Consider the following 23,444-nt stretch of genomic DNA (forward strand, 5'->3'; position numbering starts at 1 on the left):
ACTAGGACTGGAGCTCGCGCACGTGGCCTTTGCCCGTGCGGGGAGCGCGTACTTTGTGCTGATCCTTTCCCGACGCTAAGCCGACGAGCGGTGCCATTAGTGCTCGCGCGAGGTCGTACCTCGCCGAGCCGCACTTGCCGAAAGCCTAAGCCGAAGGATATTGCCCGTGCTCTCGCGAGTTGACCCATTGGTTATCGCCAGAGCAAGTAGCATAGCCGCCGGGACTTTTCCTAGCGGCGTGTCCCAGCTTGAGCCTGTGCTCTCGCCGCGACGTGCTATAGGCGCCTGTTATTGTATTTTCGCCCTGGTGCGGGACCCCTTTGGCTCCCCTCCGTGCGGGCGCTTGTGCAGTGCTGGTGCCGACGGTTTCAGTAAACGGTTTCCGTCAACTCGGGGCTTTACTGTGTTTTTGCGTGCGTCGCTCGGTAGCCCCTTGCGGCCTCGTGAGCTCGCGCGCGAGCGTGCTGGAGGCGACGGCTGACGCGGCCCTGTGGCTCGCTAAGCTCGAACCCGCGGTGGTTGGTCTCCTGTGAGACACCAAGAACCCACACTGGCGCCCAACGCGGATTCAAAGGCTCATTAAGCCTTTGTCTGTGCTTAGCCGAGTCAATACGCCTTAGCGAATTGGACCCGCCGCGTTATGTCTGCTAGGCGTAGTGACCTTTGTCCTTTGTTAGTGCTAGCAGACGCCGCGTCGCTCGAGAACGGGGCCAGGGCCCCCCTTGAGCAGCGCACTCCTGCACCCTCGCTTGTAACGACCCCCTGTGGGGACGGCAACGCGAGGCGCTACGTACCAGCTCCCTTTGGAGCAGTAGCGTTGTTTGAAAACGGGGCCAGAGCCCTCTCCGAACAGTGCACACGGGCACATTCGTCTGCCACGGCTCCCTTTCGAATGCCAAGCAGTGCGATGTCGCAGCGCTCCCGATCATTGACTCCTTCGGGAGTAAACGGAGTGCAGCATGGAAACAGGGCCTTAGCCCTCTCCGACTTTTGCCCGTTGGCTGCTTCTCAATTGAACAGCCAAAACGAGTGTATGCCGCGGCCCCCTGTGGGGAACCTTCAATCACGGCGACCACGAATTCCGCTCATACGTCTCCCTTTGGAGTACACTCGGTGGCGCCCAGTGGCACACCGACCGAGCACGCGCCTGTTGTATCGACACTGGCTGCTTCTCAATTGAACAGCCAAAACCAGTGGTATGCCGCGGCCCCCTGTGGGGAACCTTCAATCACGGCGACCACGAATTCCGCTCATACGTCTCCCTTTGGAGTACACTCGGTGGCGCCCAGTGGCACACCGATCGAGCACACACCTGTTGTATCAACACTGGCTGCTTCTCAATTGAACAGCCAAAACCAGTGGTATGCCGCGGCCCCCTGTGGGGAACCTTCAATCACGGCGACCACGAATTCCGCTCTTACCACGAATTCCGCTCGTTTTGTTCATGAGACGCACGCCGCGCGTTTCGTGTACTCTCCCTTTGGAGTACACTCCACTCGGTGGCGCCCAGTGGCACACCGATCGAGCACGCGCCTGTTTTGTCAACGCTGGCTGCAAGCGGCCTAAGCAATTCACGTATAGCTGCCTCAAGTGGCAGCTGTGAACGACAGCAGGCGCACCCCGCTAGGAGCCCTTTTTGCTCTGGGGACGGCGGCGCGCCGGCCGGTATCCCTGTGGAAACCGCGCCACTGATCGAGCTGGACGTCAGTTCATCCTTGCTCGATCGCGCCGCTAACGCGCCAACGTGCCCTTTGGAGCAGGCACACAGACGCTGTTGCATAACGCCGCCGAAATGATCCAGGCGCTCTCTGGGGCAGTTAAAACGCTGTCAGCTGTTCCGAAATGCGCTCACCCCGCTGTACGGGTGGCAGTGTCCCGACCTACAGCGGATACGGTGACCTGCTCAGTGCCAGGGACTACTGTTACTCCCTCGCACGCTACCGAGAGCTCTGGGTTTGAACGATCAGGATGTACTCGACGCGTCGTCCCTGTTGCACTCACTGACTCGGCGGCTAGGTGGTACAGGCTTTCCGGACACCGTGCAACAACCCTCGAGGAGTTCCGCGCGGCATTCCTGCGTGAATTCCTACCCGCTGACTACGAGAGTCGGATCTGAGGGGAGCTGAGGCTGCTCCGCCTCGGGAAAGATACGCGGCGGAGTACGCTGTTTTCGCTGCCAACAACGAGGGCACATTGCAAGGGATTGCACCGCGCCCCGGTCTCCTGTGAGGCCGGGAAATGGGATAGCAGGTCGCTCGTGAAGGCACGAGTGACCGAACCTTTGCTTGTTCCCTCGGCGTACCGAGCAGGTTGTGTTGCTGGTGCGCACGTGCCGTTTATTCCGGTGACCATTGCCGGCCGCGAATTTTCGGCGCTGCTGGACACGGGCGCAAGCGCTTCGTTGTTCGGCGAACAGGTTTTGTCCCACTTGCAAAAGCACGCAGTGCGCTTGCGGGACTGCCGACGACATTCAATCTTGCGAAAGGCGTGGCCCATTCGGCTGGCGCCGCAAAGCTGACTGTCAGGTGGGGAGAGCGAATGAGACGCACGCGTTTCGTTCATCTCCCAGGGCTCAGTGTTCCTGTGATTCTCAGCCGGCTCTCTCTCCTTAAAACTGGGATCGTTGTGGACATGCGAATGGCGGCTATCGCGACGGTCAGTTCACGTCGCTAAAGCCGTTCATCAGCCCGCCGGCGTTCGATCTTGCCTGTCAGATGGGGCGTCAGAATCGTGTCGCGCGCCGAGTTCGGGGGCAAGCCCCCGAGCTTCGCGCTCGCCCGCTCATGGTCCCCTTTGGGATCGAGAGGCACGGCACGAACCGTGTCGCGCGCAGAATTCGGGGGCAAGCCCCTGCGCTATGCGCCTGTCGACTCACAATCCCCAGTGGGATAGAGCGACACGGCACGAAGAGGCACCACATCCTCTGTCCGCCTGTGGCGCTCATTTGGATGATGCACAGAAGGCTCGTTTGTCGGCACTGTTACGCGACAACGCAGACCTTTTCACCGATCAACCGGGCTGTACCGATTTGGCGAGCCACGCGATCGAAACTGGTGACGCGCTTCCTTTGAAGTGTAACCCCAGGCCCGTCAGTCTTGCCAAGAGGCAGGTGATTGATGGTTTTGCTGGACGAGATGCTATCGGCCGACATTATCCGCCGCTCGTACAGCGCCTGGGCGTCTCCAATTGTGTTGGTGCCTAAGAAAGATGGCAGTCATCGCCTGTGCGTAGACTACCGCCGTCTGAACGGAGTGACTCGTAAGGATGCCTATCTGCTTCCTACGATTAGCTCCATTGTAGGAACCCTGGGCAGTGCGAGGTACTTCACTACGTTGGATGCCTCGAAAGGGTACCTACAGGTCCGGATGGATGCGCGTGACCGGTCCAAGACCGCGTTCACGTCCACAGAGGGTTGTTTGAGTTTACTCGTATGCCCTTTGGTCTATGCAACGGTCCTGCGACCTTTCAGAGACTGATGGACCGCGTCCTCGGGAAGCAAAGTGGTCATACTGCATGTGCTACCTCGACGACATCGTGATTTACTCACGAACCTTCGAAGAACACTTGGCCCATGTTGCCGATGTGCTCGAGAGGGTGCGGGCCGCCGGGATGACTTTGAATCCTGCGAAAGCCCAACTAGCGCAAACCCGAGTTCAGTTACTGGGGTTTACGCTGGGCGAAGGCTCCATTGAGCCGGACCGGGAGAAACTTCGCAATCCTCGATTTCCCCGCCCCAAGGACGTTACGTGGCCTTCGCCGCTTTTTGGGAATGGCCAACTTTTACCGGTCGTTTATCCGTCCTGTGCCCGAGTGCAGGTGCCCTTGAGCAAGCTCTTGGGTAAGTCGGCCGAGTGGCAATGGGGACCTGAGCAGCAGCAGGCTTTTCGCCAACTGTCCACGCCATTGCGGAGACAGCGCAGCTCAGACTCCCCGACCTGACCAGACCGTTCGTTGTCCAGACCGACCCGAGCGATCTGGTTTAGGAGCAGTCCTCCTACAGGAATACGATGGCGTGTTGCAGCCGCTGGCCTTTGCCAGCCGCTCCTTGATACCGGCTGAGAGGAATTATTCCGTGACGGAGAAGGAGTGCCTCGCTATCGTGTTTGCACTACGTAAATTCGATGGCTACCTTGATGGTACGAAATTCGTAGTGCAAACGGACCACAGTGCGCTAAGCTGGCTGATGCGACTCGGTGAGCCTGCGGGCCGGCTGGCGCGCTGGCTCTCCTGATACAGCATTATAGACTTTTCTGTGCAGTATCGAAAGGGGAGCACTAACGTGGTAGCTGACGCGCTATCTCGTGCCCCATTGTTCACCCAGAACTTTTCTCCAGGTGCTACAGCCGCTGCCAGTGCCTTAGCGCCAGCTCGTCGGGGCGAAACGAGCGGAGAAGGCGAGTCCGCAAGCGGGCAAACCTGTTTCTTCGCGCTCCAGGCAAGCAGCGCGCCGGAAGCGTGCGAGCGGGGAGCGTCACGAAAGCGAACCCATGACGCCGATGGCTGCAGTCCTGAGTGGGGACGAGACCAACCTCCCCTTTGGGAGAATTGGAATCGCTTTCAGCCGGCAAGCTACTGAAGGCCAGCAAAGTGATCCGTTTTGTCGCGGAGTGAGCGACGGTCTCAGGGAGACGGAGCGCCGAGACTGCTGGTATGCGGCGGGCGCAGGGGGCCGGAAACACGTGTGTCACTGAGTCCCCCGTGTTTATATTTCTGGATCATGATTGGCTCCTGCTGAAATACATAGCCACCGATGATGACGCTGTGGACCCGTTTAAGGTGGTTATCCCCAAAAGTCTGAGAAGCGCACTGTTGCGATGTTCTCATGACGAACCTTGGCCGGTCATTTGATGGCTCTAAGTTTTTGCGAAACTAAGCCAAACTGTGACCTGCCTGGCATAGCGTGACATTTTTCGCTATTGCCGTTCCTGCCATGTCTGTCAAATGGTGAAATCAAGGGGTGGCAAGCCGCCCGGCTGATGAACCAATCGACAGTGAGCGTCCTGGCAAGTGGCCACCTGCGTCTTATGGGCCTTTCCCCAGGAGTAAGCAGGGGTTCACACACCTGATGGTAGTCCGTTGATCATTTTTCTAAATGGGTGGAACTGTTTCCGCTTCGTAAAGTGACTGCGCGAGCGGTGCTGGAAAGGCTACAGGAAGTGTTTTGTCGGTTCGGCTTTCCGAAAAGACTGATTACGGACAACGCGTCCTATTTCACCGCTCGGTGTTTGGTGCTACGTGCCGTTCCCTGGGAATTAATCACTGCACACTTCGCCCTACCATCCTGTGATGAGCAGGTTCTTTCGTGTTATATTTTCTGGCGGTTCTCTGAGGCGAAGCCTCCCAGAACCCAATCGAGGACAAAGCCGTTTGTCGGGAAACACACACAAATTTTAATGAAACTAGAAACGAAAATTAACCCATAAAAACCAAACACACAAAGATACCATGAAAACATGTAGCTGGAACGCTAATGTTATGAGGCAAGTTCGGGGCAGGCTGCTGTGCGTATGCACTACAGTCTCGACGCAGCGAAGCGTAGACGAGACACGAGATAAGCGTTGTTGGTCTCACCAAAAGACGTTGTGTCGGAGCGTCGTACAGGCTGCCAGAGCGTGGCAGCTCTGGCTCGGAGTAGAAGACAGGCGGCTCGGCAGCACGAGCCGACGGTGGTGGCGTTCTGGTCGGCAGCTGATCGAGGCACTCGGCTCGTAGCCCGACAGCTCAGTTCTGCCCACGGACGCAGACGCTCATCGGCCTCGGGCAGCAGCAGTTGACTCGGCAGGGTGGCGATGCCCGTAAGGCAGGCGGCTTGGCAGCAGGGTTGACGGCGGCGGCGTTCTGGCCGGCAGCTGGTCGTGGAGCTCGGGCCCTAGCCCGACTGCTCTCATTCTGCCCACGGGCGCAGACGCTTGCCGCTCGTCAGCGGTTGACGATCAGGAGAAGTGGCAACTCCCAGGAACGTGTGGCAAGAGGCCCCGCCGGGTGAAGTCCTGGGCTCGGTCCGACCCGACGGCCGTCTTCAACTCCCGATCCGTGGCCGACCTTCTCCTGGTGCCGCTTCTGGAACTCCTCCCCCTACTGCCAGCGCGGCTCCTTTTTCTGCTGCCTCTGGTCGTTCGTCGACTTCTCATTGGCTGCTCGAGGCTCCGTGTTCCTCTGGATTGGATTGGCTTTTTTTTTCTTTGATTTCTTCTTGCGCCGCGTGTTCACTCGCCGGACGGTGGGCGGCGTCGTCGTTTTCGGCGCAGCGCGGTAGAGCGGCGCGTGCTCTCCTTGTCGTCTGCTTCTTGTTTGAAATGCACCGCACCTTGTCGCACACCACAAATATCACCATCGCGCATCACCGCACCGTGTCGCGCACCACAAAAGTCACCGCATTGTGTAGCGCACTACTCATCACACATCCCCGTCCAATTTGACGGAGAGACTCAATAGAACTCTTAAACCAATGTTAGCGGCCTTTGCCGAACGTCAAAAGGATTGGGCAGACCACTTGAGTGAGCTCGCGTTCGCAGTCCGAACCTCCGAAATCGCTCAACTGGTTTCTCTCCCGCCTTTCTCAATTTTGGAAGGGAGTTGGCTAATCCGGTGACCAGTGTCATGCAATGCCAGCTCGGGGACGAAGAAGCGCCGGCAGACTGTTCTGCTTACGCTTCAGCACTTCGGGACAGGCTTTGTCGGGCTCTCTGTAGAGCAAGGCAGAGTTTAGCGTCGGCCAGGGCCCAGCAGAAGGCTCAATACGACCGGAAGCATCGCCATCTTTCATTTAAGGTAGGTGATCTCGTCCTGAAGCGCAACCACGCTCTTAGCGATGCGACGAAGGGGTTCTCAGCCTCGCTCGCTCCTAAGTGGCTTGGTCCGTACCGAGTAGAGAAGTTGGTCTCCACTCGCGTACTTGCTGAAGGATCCTCTTCGGGAAAACTCAGCCGTGCCCATATCGCCGACCTGAAGGCCTTTGCGTCACGGTCCGACGAGCTCGCGCCAATGCCCAGTGGCATTGCGCGCAAGCAACGGGGCACACCCGGAGCAACGGACCGCATTCGGACCACGCACCGGTACAATCTGAGGAAGCGGTCACCTGTGTGATTTCGCGCCGGACGACGGACTTTTCCGCAACCGAAGGCCCTCAGTAAAATGCGTAGCCTCAGTGGGCTAGCTTCTTGCGGCCAGTGCACGAAAAGAAGCTAGCCCCAGCCCAGCGTATTGCAAGTGTGTTATGTAGTGTTTTAACAGTGTGCATTTTCCCCCCAATTTTTTTTAAGTCCGCACGCTGAGTGTATTTATGTTTTTTTTTGAAAGTGTGTTAATTTTCGCGTGTACAGTCTTATAGTTTAATTCATTACGTGTTTTTTTTCTGTACGTAGACGAAGATTTTTGTTTTTCTTGTTCTTTTTTTTTTTTTTTCTTTGCCGAGAAGGGGGTTGTTGATTAGCGCGGTCGTCAGGCGCGGTGTGGGACAATGGTCCGATTGACTCGTCGGTGTGAGGGGGACGAAGGACGCTTTGCGCCTTCTATGGCGCGGCGCGTTGTGTACGGCGATGAGCATGGCAGTGTTTGGGAGTGTGCGCAGCCATGGAGAAAACCTCAAGGAGTGTGTGCGTGTGTGTGTGCGCCGTGCGTGGGTGTGATGCCTGTTGCTCTTCGAAGCAACCAGAAGTCGCACCAACTGCAGCATCGGATCATCGTGGACACTGAAGGTGGACGGGGTCACTGACCCTCTGACGACAGATCGAGAGCCCGTCTCTCTGCAGTCGCCGCCGCCGTGCAAACGCCTTGCAGCCACGGTGGTGGCTGCCCCTTTCATCTTGGCTCCGGCGGCGTGGCCAGCTGACCCGGCAGTGTCCTGCCCCATCCGGCTGGAATTCGGGACCGCCACCACCACGAAAGCACAACTCCGATCTACCAACGGTGAGCCGTTCCTGCTATCAAGACTGCCCTCGAGACTCCTACGTCTTCGGCCACCGCCCCTAGCCACAGAACTTTACGCGCCATTTCCCCTTCGCACCTTGGACACTGTCCGCGCCAGCGGCCGCCTTTTTGTTAATATTTCTCCCCCTTTTTGTTAATATTTCTCCCTCCGCCCGCGCCGCCTAACCGGTTCCCGCGGTGGCGCTGCGCACGCGGCGGTTGGCGGTGAGGGCGGGGCGCTGACGTCACTACGTGGCCGGTTGTCGGCCGCTAGCGGCCAAGCGTGCACTTCTCTCCAGGACCAGCGCACGGTACGTTCATGCTTTCCTCTCGTCCGCCGACACCTTTGTGACTAGGACTGGAGCTCGCGCACGTGGCCTTTGCCCGTGCGGGGAGCGCGTACTTTGTGCTGATCCTTTCCCGACGCTAAGCCGACGAGCGGTGCCATTAGTGCTCGCGCGAGGTCGTACCTCGCCGAGCCGCACTTGCCGAAAGCCTAAGCCGAAGGATATTGCCCGTGCTCTCGCGAGTTGACCCATTGGTTATCGCCAGAGCAAGTAGCATAGCCACCGGGACTTTTCCTAGCGGCGTGTCTCAGCTTGAGCCTGTGCTCTCGCCGCGACGTGCTATAGGCGCCTGTTTTGTATTTTCGCCCTGGTGCGGGACCCCTTTGGCTCCCCTCCGTGCGGGCGTTTGTGCAGTGCTGGCGCCGACGGTTTCAGTAAACGGTTTCCGTCAACTCAGGGCTTTACTGTGTTTTTGCGTGCGTCGCTCGGTAGCCCCTTGCGGCCTCGTGAGCTCGCGCGCGCGCGGTGCTGGAGGCGACGGCTGACGCGGCCCTGTGGCCGCTAACTCGAACCCGCGGTGGTTGGTCTCCTGTGAGACACCAAGAACCCACAAGTTTTCCTGCAGGGTTCATTTTGAAGGTGCGTTTGCAGCACAAGTGGAGTAGAAGTGGAGGTATTTGCTGCATCACTTGTCTCTTAAAACTCGTACTGCCCTTTTTTGGAGCGACAGCATTACAGATGCGCTTGACCCACTTTGGAGGTATCCAGTATCTAACAGAAAATGTTGGCCGATCCTGATGGCAGTGCGATCTCAAAGCGCTGGCTTGAGATTGCACTGTGAAAAGCCAACACGTGACCCACGTGCCAGGCATTTCAAAAAGTAACTTTGGCACGAGAGAAGACGTGTGCGATCGTGGCCTAATAGCATTGGGCTGATGTCCTGAAAGACAGAGGTTCAATCCCACACCATTGGGCGCGCATTCCTTTACAGCATGCCTTTTATGCCATTGTGGGCAGACTTACCCACCTTGAAAGTATCTGACAGAGCACTAGATGTCTGTTGAGTGGGGCATTACAGTGTGCACAAAATCGCAAGTTTGTTAAAATATGCAAGGCATAGAAGCATCACTTTGAGAAATGAGAGTATGCAAGATCACCTTGATACATGCATGCACAGCAGTAGAGACATCACAATCATCACAATTTAGTTAGTATGCTCTTGTAATACTTAGGGAGCTAGCAGATGTAAGTTCTGGCCTAGCTTTTTCATAACGGATCACAACCAGGCTGGTTATTTTTAGACCTCCAATGTTACGCTAGCAAAAGATTAGAGTAATCTATACAGCTGCACAGATAAGCACTTTATTATACTTTTTTAAGGATTATTTTTTTATGTGATTAATTCTCGCCCACTGAACCATCGACAGACTGAGGAGCTGCGAGTGATCTGTTAACCTGTTTTGGCTACTAAACTGCTCATGTACTTAAATTTAGATGTGCATCAAAGATCCCCAGATGATCACAATTAACTTGCAGTACTGAAACATCCCTTTAGAAACTGTATAACCTTATTAGGGGGCGGGGAATAAATCAATCAAATAAATGAAATCAATGAATGGTCACATCATGAATGCCAGCTGTACCAATTCCTTCCCCTGCATTTTACTTCTTGCATTTTCATAGTTTTCTACATGTGCTTCACATCTTGTGAACATCTACACATCTAACATTGGTACAATCAAACCTAGTTATATAAAGCTGCATCTGAGATAAAGGTACTATCGGTATATCTGATATTACCCGTTGCATGCTCATGTCGGCGACAAACATTGAATATCTTACTTTGTTGTGTTCAATATTCATTGTAGCTTTGTGTGTTGTATTGAGGTTAAAATGTACATAAAAAACTTTTGACAACCTTTATCCTGTCGATTGGCCCTGCAGAGCCCTTGTGCCTGCCGATGTTCCTGTCGACATTCAGTCACCACTCGTTGTTCCACCTGGCAGCCAACATGGTGGTGCTGAACAGCTTCGCTCCTACAGCCGTCGCCTTGCTGGGGCGAGAGCAGTTTCTCGCCATGTACGTCAGTGGCGGGTAAGGGTCTCACAGCTTCTATCTAGCTTGGATTAGGTGAAGATGGGTCGTTCAGGGATGCTATTACGGACCGTGTCAAATTTCACCATATTGTCAAGATTCGCAATGGCAGCATTTTTAGACAGTAAGGGAGGCCATAGCAGACCTGTGAGACCAATGAGAGCAGACGAGGAAAGCCGGCTAATTTGACAATATGGTGGAATTTGACTATGTCCGGAATAGCACCTCAGACTTGACCAAGGTTTTGTCAGCATATTTTAGGGCGCACATACATACTCCCTCATTTTGTGTTTGCATGTTTTTTTTTTTTTTTAATCTTTTTGCACTTAAATAATTCATAATATGTCTGTATTGACTTCTTATGATTGTTACTAAAGATCGAGCTCCTTGATTCTTTTTTATTTTTTAAGCTTGTTGTGTAGCAAGCGTTTCAACCATGTTATCACACAATGGTTTAATTGGCCATTTGCCTGCTCCTAAGATCACATACTATGCAAGGCCTATGGTTTAAGAGCTAGTTAACATCAACACCGTGGCAGTGCGTTGAACTGGCTGACAATGTCAGGGCTAAGTTACAGATATACTACATAGTATGTATGTAAATAATCTAGGAAGTGGATAGAGGGACAACTGTGGAATAATTCAATTTGTAGAGCATTTAACGCGCCGTACAGATGTTGTGGGTTCATCTCCCACTAGCATTGAAATTGTTGCTTCTTCCACTTTCATTTCACTTTTTTTTTTCAAATCAAGAGTAGCAAGTTATTGAAATCTAACCTGCATTTTTAATTAATTGTACATCTCAATCAAAAGCGTGATTTCTCCTATGCTCTTAGCTTCTTGTGGTTATATTGCTTTGTGCATGTGCGTATGCACTGGGCTATCAATTTTAACGAGGAATCTGCGTCCATAGCAATGTCATGTTGCCATGGCAGCTCTTTTTCCCGGGAGTCCCTACAGTGTACCTACCAGTAAATAAATTTATTTATTCCTTCATGTTTAACTGACCATTGTTTATTACTGTTTATCGTCCTCCCCCCCCCCCCCCCCCCCCCCCCCCCCCCCCCTTTATGTGATGCCCCACTAGGGCGGCCTTAAAGGGCCCTTCATCAAGCCACACAGAAAATTTGAGTTATATGCTGGAAGTTGTTATGTGCCCTCTATGGAGTGTTCTACCACAAGAATTTTTCAAATCGCTTCATTAATAGCCGATATGGAAATATTTCAGTGCCCTGAATCCATGATTTCAGGAGGCGAGCTTCACCGCCAACAAAGGCACTTTCTCCACTTGCCCGTCTAGCCTCCGCAACGAAATTCCTTCCCTGTGTCCTCCCATACCCGAGTTTGAGGATCGCGTGATGCATACACAGTGGGCCCCACTTCTATTCTTTTTTTCTCGCTTTCTTGTTTCACGGCACACTTCTGCTGACAGTGTCGTGCGTGAGCTTTTGCATTTGTCTCGTTTCGCGCAGTGCATGATTTTGCACACTTTGTATGAGAACACGTGACTAGCAGTGCAGTCGAATCTCGTTAATTCGAACACGCTTAATTCGAACTGCCGGTTTATTCGAACTGACGCTCTGGTCCCGTCAAAGTTATGTGTATTTCAATGGGCGAAAACGCTCGGTAATTCGAACGCAAAAGCATTTGCGACGGTTAATACGAACATACCGCGGACCGAAAATGCTCTCAGCAGCGCGCCAAATAACACGGCGGCGACCGGCATTGTTCCGACACCGCCATAGAGCAAAAGCTTAGGAGAGACCCCTTCATGCAGCGGCGGAGGCCCAGTCCGGCCAACGAACTGCCCACGCCGGCAAACGCTCGCTTCCCGATGGCAGCAGAAAACGAAACTTCAGGGAGCGGCCTAAGCTGGCGCCGGGTCGGCTGGACCAGCGGCGTTGGCACCCACGCCGGCAAACGCTCGCTTCCCGATAACGGCAAAAAACGAAACTTCAAAGGAGCGGGCTAATCTGCACCGAGCCGCCTGTACCGGCGGCGGCGCCGGGCGCGCAGGTGAGGGAGCTGCGAGGGAGTTGAGAAAGAGGGTGAGGGGAGCCACCGAAGCCACTGCCACCGAAGCACCGAAGAGTTGCCGAGGCCAAATCCACTTTCCTGCCGCCCTCCTCCCCCACTTTCGACGGTCTCAGCGCATGCGCCCGTCACCATGTCGGCGCCGTCTGCTCCCTGAAATTTCGTTTTCTGCCGTTATCAGGAACCGAGCGTTGGCAGGCGTGGGCGCAACTCGCTATGCGCTTGCACGCCGCGAAATTTCACGACTCGCACCGTTCGTTCATCTTGCTATGGTGCTGGAATACTTCAAAAATACGTCCTTCTGTTAATTCAAACTTGTTTTAATTTGAACAAATTTTCGGGCCCCTTCGAGTTCGAATTATCGAGATTCGACTGTATAAGTCGGGGCTACACGAACAGTGAGGCAGACACAAGCGGATCGCATAGTTTTGTTGTCTACGCACGTGACTGCACGACGTGGGAACAAGCTGACGGAACGGAACTCTTTCTACGTTACAAAGTAAAAGAAAAGCACGCAGACATTTGACTTGTATGTTTTATTATTTCTCTCAACTTTAATTCATCTATTGAAGCAACAGATCAAACAGACAACTGATGTTGCCTTGAATAATTCTCGAAGTCACGTGTCACTATGAGTGACGTCACCACACTGCCATGTACGTAGGTTCACTTGCGCGATTGACGTCGACTGTCCGGCTGGGAGCACGGTGCCCACAGGAAGGGCAAACGGTGTTTGGTTAGAAATTTAAGCTCTTTCCGCAGCGAGTACCGACGTATTACTTTGCAGACACAATCGTTAGTGCGCATTGTATGCACTGCGCTTGTCAACTCAATATGGCCAGACCTGGTGAGGGGCCCTTTAATTAAGGTAAAAAATAAATGAATGGAAACGGACATGGTCCTTTGGTAAGATACCGCAGTTGTATTGCATCAGCCGGATTACTTGAAGAGGCTAACGCTACTTCCAAGACAGATCGCAGATCAACATTAGCTAACTAGAAAAATTGACTAGAAAGATTTCTAACAAATCACTTTTGGTCACATGGCTCAATTGTGGAGTCGAAGCCAAGTAGTAGTGAAGCAATGTACACATAACTGAAATCTTGTGCTTTGCGCACCAGCTTTGAGAAATACGTCCTCAAAATATGTGGCAAAATGCATTAATTTCCAGTTACCACTTACTTACGCTTTATTCTCCACAGTGCTGATAAAAGTTTTTTTTTTTTTTTCTTGTTTCGGGCTGTCCTGTGTGCGGAAGATTTGCAATAAATGCATATCACAGAAAAAAAAAAGCCAATTTGTCATGCACACCAGATGTTCTATAAGACATCATTGTAGAGCCCTTGCTTTATCACTGATTGCATTTTCACATATAACTAGTTTTAGAAGAGCAAGCACTGAAGGACATCTGCCAATTTGTGCTAATATTAACCATGATGGTAAAATGGGAGCCTGATTGCGACTAATGCTAGTTAAACAGCAGATGAGAAGGAAAACAGTGCTGGTTATCACTGCTCCTGCAGAAGCCCTGACCAGCTGTGCTTTTCTCATTGACTGTGCCTTTCTGCTTGGACCTCTGTAGGTGTTGTGTCGTCCCTTGCCAGCTATCTGCACAAGGTTGCCACCCAGCGAGCTGCCATGTCCCTGGGCGCGGTGTGTATACTAGCCACATGACATACTTGCTTGGAAATTATTTGAATTATTTTTGCCCAGTTGTAATTTTTATGCGTGAGAAAGTCGAGTGTGGCAAGCTAAGAATAGGGAAGACACTGGGCAACAGTTTGCAGTAATGCAGTAGCTCCCATATGTTGTACCCCCACCTCTGTCATGAATCTGTGCAGCCTTGTGTTGCCCCATCAGATTGAGATCTAACTCCTGAGAACGGTGCAGTACACTTATTTGCACAGTTATTACCAGTTGTGCAGTTATTGCCTTTTATTTGCATTTTCTACTGCAATGCGTGCCCACAGAGTTCCTGATGCACACCAGTGACCCCAAGCTGGTACACATAGGTTGTTTGATTGAAAAAGTGTATAACTGACAAAGTGGGAAAAAAAAATGTTCTTCAGTTTTGGATTTCATACGAAACACTTATTCACAGTGGCATAAGTTCATGGGAAGCCCATGATATACACTTAAACCTCGATATAATGAAATTGGTGAAGTCGGAAATTAAGTTTGGTTATATCAAAATTTCATGCTATTGAAATTTGACATTTTATGCCTATAAGTACAGTCGCTGATGAATTTTTCTTACACGGAAGGGGCCGTAAAATTTTGCAAATTATTCGGCAATCGAAAAAAGCAAATTTGAATCAGAAAAAAATAATCATTTTGATGAATTTAAGAGTCAGCAATGAAAGATGGATTCATGCCGTGCTGACGATATCTTCACACATCGTCAGTATGAGGCGAAGCCAGCCACGCTTTCGCATCCACTCCGTCCTCGCGGCTGATTGTGTCACCTGCAGTGGGTTGATGCTATCATGAAAAAGTACCGGCAGCGGGGAGCGAATCGTTCATCTGCCTCTAGCTTCAATGTGTCTCTGAAACTCAAGATTACGCAACCTCCAGTAGCAACGGTGCAGTACGGTGCAGTAACACAGCGCACATGATGCCGCACCATCTCGGCACGCCCATAATTTTCACACATAGAAGATTACCTCTAAAACAGGCATGCGTGCACTCAGCTACGTTTACAGCCATGAGCAGCCACGGCCGTGCTGGAAAAGCAGACGCCAGCCAACCTGCCTCCCCTCCTCCCCCTCGCACACACTTGAGCATGTTACTGCGAGCTTTGTTTTTTTGCTCCTTTCGCCTCCTTTCACTTGTACCCAAAGCATGCAGCGTACAAGGCACGATAGGATCTTTTCGCACTTCAACTTTATACACTTCTCTGCTTTGGCAGTCACTCTCAGTCGTGTGGCGCATGATTTGAAAGGTGCGTTCACAAGCAGGTGCATGTAATTCAACCATTTGACCATCTGCATCTGTGGAAGTTTCAGTTTATTGTCTCAGTATTCCTTCGCTGCGGCAGTGAAATATTTTCATATTGAAATCATGTATAAACACACTTCATTATATTGAGGTTCAAAATACGTGGTGTTCTATGGACAAGAAGCTGTAAAAAGTTAAATATTTCGTTATATTGAGAATTGAGGTTTAACTGTATATCTTAGTATGCGTCATGATTTAGCATCGATACTAAGTCTTGTGTAAGTAATTCTGCTCAATGGTCACAATCTCAGTGCCATCTCAACTTATCTTGTGACAAGACTGGACACAAGGTAAATTTGTGCGAGGCTATAATTGTAGCTGTTCAGGGAAATTTACTTACCACACTTCACTTGTAATACAAACTACCCTTGTTACCCTCAATCTGATGATGTGGAAAAGCAATGCTAAATTAGGCACATATAATTAGTTTCTCATGAAACTGGCGCCTTTATGAACAGGGGTTCCCCATGAACCTGGAAATAATAGTGTTTTTGTTTTGACTTTATATCTTGTTTTTAGGTATTGTGTGTAATCTTTTAGGCAATTTACACCAATCGTTTAATTTCAGCATCTGTTGCTGTAGCGAATCGCAGGTCATGTTGTGCTAAAATGACTGGTTGCAGTACAGTTTGTCAGTTCTTCTTATAATCATAATTATTACTCGTGAAATTTTATTAGGTGCCAAATCCTATTTGCACTTCATTTGCTGTCACATTGTGTTTTTGGCTATACGAGATCATTTTGAGAATTTTGTACAGCATGTAGCCCCTTATAATCACATGCATTCTGCAGCCGTGGCCTAGTGGTAGAGCGCCCGCCTCGGCTGCGGGAGGCTATGGGTTCGATACCCCCCGTTCATTATTCACAAAAACTTGTTCTATTTTCAGATGTCTGACAGCGATATGATCCATTAACCTATAATAAATTTTCAGTTGCGGACTGTCTTTCTCATAGTGAACAAACTGCATTTTGTGCTAGTCTTATATGTGCACCACATCTCCATGACTTAGTTGCTTTAATACAGAGCATGAAAACTGTGGCATTTGGGATATGCATTCTGATGTCAAGAGAACAAATGCTTGTACTTCAGGAAAATGCTGGTGTGGCAGGAATGCTGTCTGTTTCTGCAGCTCTGTGATTTGTTCAGTGTATCTTTGGACACCTTAGCACATGGCTTTGTTTAGTTTTATGACTAATCTATTCACAGCTAATACATAATTCTCATCAAAAGAAACTTGACTGAAGACCTTCTACTGTAGAATGTTACGCATTGTCAGATCACATAATATTATTTGCACCTGAGTACTCACTGCACTGGCAGACATGATGCACGAAGGAAAAAATAGGGTAAATAGGGAAATAATTCTCATCAAAGGAACTTGACTGAAGACCTTCTACAGTAGAATGTTACACATTGTCAGATCACATAATATTATTTGCACCTGAGTACTCACTGCACTGGCAGACATGATGCACGAAGGAAAAAATAGGGTAAATTGGGAAATAATTCTCATCAAAAGAAACTTGACTGAAGACCTTCTACTGTAGAATGTTACGCATTGTCAGATCACATAATATTATTTGCACCTGAGTACTCACTGCACTGGCAGACATGATGCACGAAGGAAAAAATAGGGTAAATAGGGAAATAATTCTCATCAAAAGAAACTTGACTGAAGACCTTCTACAGTAGAATGTTACACATTGTCAGATCACATAATATTATTTGCACCTGAGTACTCACTGCACTGGCAGACATGATGCACGAAGGAAAAAATAGGGTAAATTGGGAAATAATTCTCATCAAAAGAAACTTGACTGAAGACCTTCTACTGTAGAATGTTATGCATTGTCAGATCACATAATATTATTTGCACCTGAGTACTCACTGCACTGGCAGACATGATGCACGAAGGAAAAAATAGGGTAAATAGGGAAATAATTCTCATCAAAATAAACTTGGCTGAAGACCTTCTACAGTAGAATGTTACGCATTGTCAGATCACATAATATTATTTGCACCTGAGTACTCACTGCACTGGCAGACATGATGCACGAAGGAAAAAATAGGGTAAATAGGGAAATAATTCTCATCAAAATAAACTTGACTGAAGACCTTCTACAGTAGAATGTTACGCATTGTCAGATCACATAATATTATTTGCACCTGAGTACTCGCTGCACTGGCAGACTCGATGCACGAAGGAAAAAATAGGGTAAATAGGGAAATAATTCTCATCAAAAGAAACTTGACTGAAGACCTTCTACTGTAGAATGTTACGCATTGTCAGATCACATAATATTATTTGCACCTGAGTACTCACTGCACTGGCAGACATGATGCACAAAGGAAAAAATAGGGTAAATAGGGAAATAATTCTCGTCAAAAGAAACTTGACTGAAGACCTTCTACAGTAGAATGTTACGCATTGTCAGATCACATATTATTTGCACCTGAGTACTCGCTGCACTGGCAGACTCGATGCACGAAGGAAAAAATAGGGTAAATAGGGAAATAATTCTCATCAAAAGAAACTTGACTGAAGACCTTCTACAGTAGAATGTTACACATTGTCAGATCACATAATATTATTTGCACCTGAGTACTCACTGCACTGGCAGACATGATGCACGAAGGAAAAAATATGGTAAATTGGGAAATAATTCTCATCAAAAGAAACTTGACTGAAGACCTTCTACTGTAGAATGTTACGCATTGTCAGATCACATAATATTATTTGCACCTGAGTACTCACTGCACTGGCAGACATGATGCACGAAGGAAAAAATAGGGTAAATAGGGAAATAATTCTCATCAAAATAAACTTGACTGAAGACCTTCTACAGTAGAATGTTACGCATTGTCAGATCACATAATATTATTTGCACCTGAGTACTCACTGCACTGGCAGACATGATGCACGAAGGAAAAATAGGGTAAATAGGGAAATAATTCTCATCAAAATAAACTTGACTGAAGACCTTCTACAGTAGAATGTTACGCATTGTCAGATCACATATTATTTGCACCTGAGTACTCACTGCACTGGCAGACTCGATGCACGAAGGAAAAAATGGGTAAATAGGGAAATAATTCTCATCAAAAGAAACTTGACTGAAGACCTTCTACTGTAGAATGTTACGCATTGTCAGATCACAATATTATTTGCACCTGAGTACTCACTGCACTGGCAGACATGATGCACGAAGGAAAAAATAGGGTAAATAGGGAAATAATTCTCGTCAAAAGAAACTTGACTGAAGACCTTCTACAGTAGAATGTTACGCATTGTCAGATCACATAATATTATTTGCACCTGAGTACTCACTGCACTGGCAGACATGATGCACGAAGGAAAAAATAGGGTAAATTGGGAAATAATTCTCATCAAAAGAAACTTGACTGAAGACCTTCTACTGTAGAATGTTACGCATTGTCAGATCACATAATATTATTTGCACCTGAGTACTCACTGCACTGGCAGACATGATGCACGAAGGAAAAAATAGGGTAAATAGGGAAATAATTCTCATCAAAAGAAACTTGACTGAAGACCTTCTACTGTAGAATGTTACGCATTGTCAGATCACATAATATTATTTGCACCTGAGTACTCACTGCACTGGCAGACATGATGCACAAAGGAAAAAATAGGGTAAATAGGGAAATAATTCTCGTCAAAAGAAACTTGACTGAAGACCTTCTACAGTAGAATGTTACGCATTGTCAGATCACATATTATTTGCACCTGAGTACTCGCTGCACTGGCAGACTCGATGCACGAAGGAAAAAATAGGGTAAATAGGGAAATAATTCTCATCAAAAGAAACTTGACTGAAGACCTTCTACAGTAGAATGTTACACATTGTCAGATCACATAATATTATTTGCACCTGAGTACTCACTGCACTGGCAGACATGATGCACGAAGGAAAAAATAGGGTAAATAGGGAAATAATTCTCATCAAAATAAACTTGACTGAAGACCTTCTACAGTAGAATGTTACGCATTGTCAGATCACATAATATTATTTGCACCTGAGTACTCGCTGCACTGGCAGACTCGATGCACGAAGGAAAAAATAGGGTAAATAGGGAAATAATTCTCATCAAAAGAAACTTGACTGAAGACCTTCTACTGTAGAATGTTACGCATTGTCAGATCACATAATATTATTTGCACCTGAGTACTCACTGCACTGGCAGACATGATGCACAAAGGAAAAAATAGGGTAAATAGGGAAATAATTCTCGTCAAAAGAAACTTGACTGAAGACCTTCTACAGTAGAATGTTACGCATTGTCAGATCACATATTATTTGCACCTGAGTACTCGCTGCACTGGCAGACTCGATGCACGAAGGAAAAAATAGGGTAAATAGGGAAATAATTCTCATCAAAAGAAACTTGACTGAAGACCTTCTACAGTAGAATGTTACACATTGTCAGATCACATAATATTATTTGCACCTGAGTACTCACTGCACTGGCAGACATGATGCACGAAGGAAAAAATATGGTAAATTGGGAAATAATTCTCATCAAAAGAAACTTGACTGAAGACCTTCTACTGTAGAATGTTACGCATTGTCAGATCACATAATATTATTTGCACCTGAGTACTCACTGCACTGGCAGACATGATGCACGAAGGAAAAAATAGGGTAAATAGGGAAATAATTCTCATCAAAATAAACTTGACTGAAGACCTTCTACAGTAGAATGTTACGCATTGTCAGATCACATAATATTATTTGCACCTGAGTACTCACTGCACTGGCAGACATGATGCACGAAGGAAAAAATAGGGTAAATAGGGAAATAATTCTCATCAAAATAAACTTGACTGAAGACCTTCTACAGTAGAATGTTACGCATTGTCAGATCACATAATATTATTTGCACCTGAGTACTCACTGCACTGGCAGACTCGATGCACGAAGGAAAAAATGGGTAAATAGGGAAATAATTCTCATCAAAAGAAACTTGACTGAAGACCTTCTACTGTAGAATGTTACGCATTGTCAGATCACAATATTATTTGCACCTGAGTACTCACTGCACTGGCAGACATGATGCACGAAGGAAAAAATAGGGTAAATAGGGAAATAATTCTCATCAAAAGAAACTTGACTGAAGACCTTCTACAGTAGAATGTTACGCATTGTCAGATCACATATTATTTGCACCTGAGTACTGACTGCACTGGCAGACTCGATGCACGAAGGAAAAAATAGGGTAAATAGGGAAATAATTCTCATCAAAAGAAACTTGACTGAAGACCTTCTACAGTAGAATGTTACGCATTGTCAGATCACATAATATTATTTGCACCTGAGTACTCGCTGCACTGGCAGACTCGATGCACGAAGGAAAAAATAGGGTAAATAGGGAAATAATTCTCATCAAAAGAAACTTGACTGAAGACCTTCTACTGTAGAATGTTACGCATTGTCAGATCACATAATATTATTTGCACCTGAGTACTCACTGCACTGGCAGACATGATGCACAAAGGAAAAAATAGGGTAAATAGGGAAATAATTCTCGTCAAAAGAAACTTGACTGAAGACCTTCTACAGTAGAATGTTACGCATTCTCAGATCACATATTATTTGCACCTGAGTACTCGCTGCACTGGCAGACTCGATGCACGAAGGAAAAAATAGGGTAAATAGGGAAATAATTCTCATCAAAAGAAACTTGACTGAAGACCTTCTACAGTAGAATGTTACACATTGTCAGATCACATAATATTATTTGCACCTGAGTACTCACTGCACTGGCAGACATGATGCACGAAGGAAAAAATATGGTAAATTGGGAAATAATTCTCATCAAAAGAAACTTGACTGAAGACCTTCTACTGTAGAATGTTACGCATTGTCAGATCACATAATATTATTTGCACCTGAGTACTCACTGCACTGGCAGACATGATGCACGAAGGAAAAAATAGGGTAAATAGGGAAATAATTCTCATCAAAATAAACTTGACTGAAGACCTTCTACAGTAGAATGTTACGCATTGTCAGATCACATAATATTATTTGCACCTGAGTACTCACTGCACTGGCAGACATGATGCACGAAGGAAAAAATAGGGTAAATAGGGAAATAATTCTCATCAAAATAAACTTGACTGAAGACCTTCTACAGTAGAATGTTACGCATTGTCAGATCACATAATATTATTTGCACCTGAGTACTCACTGCACTGGCAGACTCGATGCACGAAGGAAAAAATGGGTAAATAGGGAAATAATTCTCATCAAAAGAAACTTGACTGAAGACCTTCTACTGTAGAATGTTACGCATTGTCAGATCACATAATATTATTTGCACCTGAGTACTCACTGCACTGGCAGACATGATGCACGAAGGAAAAAATAGGGTAAATAGGGAAATAATTCTCATCAAAAGAAACTTGACTGAAGACCTTCTACAGTAGAATGTTACGCATTGTCAGATCACATAATATTATTTGCACCTGAGTACTCGCTGCACTGGCAGACTCGATGCACGAAGGAAAAAATAGGGTAATAGGGAAATAATTCTCATCAAAAGAAACTTGACTGAAGACCTTCTACAGTAGAATGTTACGCATTGTCAGATCACATAATATTATTTGCACCTGAGTACTCACTGCACTGGCAGACTCGATGCTCGAAGGAAAAAATAGGGTTAAATAGACAGACATAGACAAGCGCTATTAAGGCGAAAGCCTTAGGTGGCTATGTTGGTGGTGCCCTTGGCGGTGACCTTAGCGAAACTGTGCCGTGACAAAAAATGCACAACGCCGCAAAGAGTAATAACACGTCTAAAAATTCTCAGACTGACGTCTCATTTCTCAGGGAGGTTCCTGTAAAGAAACTAAATTAGTGACTTTGAAAAGAAAATTCTGTAAATTTCGGTCTGGGTGGGAATCGAACCCAGGCCTCTGTGGTGCGAGACGAGCACGCTTCCCTTTTAAGCCACGGCTGCTCCACGGTTGTGGCTTACTAAAGATGTGCCTAGTGCATGCCTGCTTCCACATGTCACGTGGTCACAGAGTAAATGCACTAAAGATGTGCCTAGTGCTCGTGCCACTGCTCCCGCATTCATCGTTGTCTTTTTCCACAGCTGGCAGGCTTTCGCTGTCATGTTTTACAAATGTGTAACCCTTGCTTAATTTTGTATCTGTCTCTTCCTTTTGCGCTTCAGGTCTACTATGGACGGAATACCAACTAGCATTCTCTCAAGCTTTACGTACACTGCTGCAACCAGGTTTAGAAATAATAACAACTTCACTTTTATGTTTTTTGTTTACATTTCCTTAAAGAATTTTCCACAGAAGTCTATGCATTCTGTGCATTCTCTCAATTTAAGAAAGGGATCTTGCACCACAGCTTCAATTTGACTACACTAGTTCACTAAGTGATTTCAGCTGCGAGACATGCTATGTCGAGGCATGGTACAGCTTTATTGAGTAGACTGTACTGAAAAGTAGGAATTTTGTAAAGATGTGAATGTTTATGTACAAATAAAGTCCAAACACCACCAACACATCAGTTGAAAAAAAATCAAACGTGCACCTGAGCAGTCGCCTCTGCATCGGTGCAAACCGTGGCGTAGCGCGGCTGGTACCAGTCGAATTTAGCATTAGATTGAGGTCAAATCCAGGCTCTTATGATCAGAATGTTGAGAGGTTGCCCACCTTTGATGACTACATGTGTGCAGGGCGATGTGAGGCCTCCACCTAAAGGACGCAAGCAATAGCCCCGTTACTCTTTGGCATATGTTGACCAACACATGTTACAATGCTGATGTGTGTCACCGTCTCGGGCTGTATTAAAAGGATAAACCTGCTTTGTTTGTGTGCCAGAGTGTGAAAGTAGTCGTACCTCTTGCCAGCTATGTGACGTGTATCTTGTGCTGCCCTGTGCACTATGTGTCGCTGTGCCTGCAGTCGGGAGCCATCCTGGCCGTGGTGGGAGCCCTGTGCTTGCAGTACCCAGACGCACAGCTCAGCATCCTCTTCCTGCCTTTCTTCACCTTCTCGGCTGCTGCGGTGAGTGCACTGCTCAAGGAATACTAGCATGCCTACTTTCTTGGATGCTGCTGCAGACTATGAAGATTTCAC

At 48.0% G+C, this 23,444-nt stretch overlaps 1 protein-coding gene across 1 annotated transcript in view; it reads left to right on the forward strand.

Annotated features, from left to right (window-relative positions):
* LOC119435135 (presenilins-associated rhomboid-like protein, mitochondrial) overlaps positions 1-23,444 on the forward strand; it is a 64,450-nt gene that overhangs the window by 22,163 nt on the left and 18,843 nt on the right. The window contains exons 4-7 of the mRNA XM_049659715.1: positions 10,140-10,279; positions 12,163-12,172; positions 13,907-13,977; positions 23,271-23,372. Coding sequence (XP_049515672.1) covers positions 10,140-10,279; positions 12,163-12,172; positions 13,907-13,977; positions 23,271-23,372 — 323 coding nt within the window. The remainder of the gene's footprint in view (positions 1-10,139; positions 10,280-12,162; positions 12,173-13,906; positions 13,978-23,270; positions 23,373-23,444) is intronic.

Source organism: Dermacentor silvarum, unplaced genomic scaffold, assembly GCF_013339745.2.
Source record: "Dermacentor silvarum isolate Dsil-2018 unplaced genomic scaffold, BIME_Dsil_1.4 Seq479, whole genome shotgun sequence".
NCBI classification, from domain to species: Eukaryota; Metazoa; Arthropoda; class Arachnida; order Ixodida; family Ixodidae; genus Dermacentor; species Dermacentor silvarum.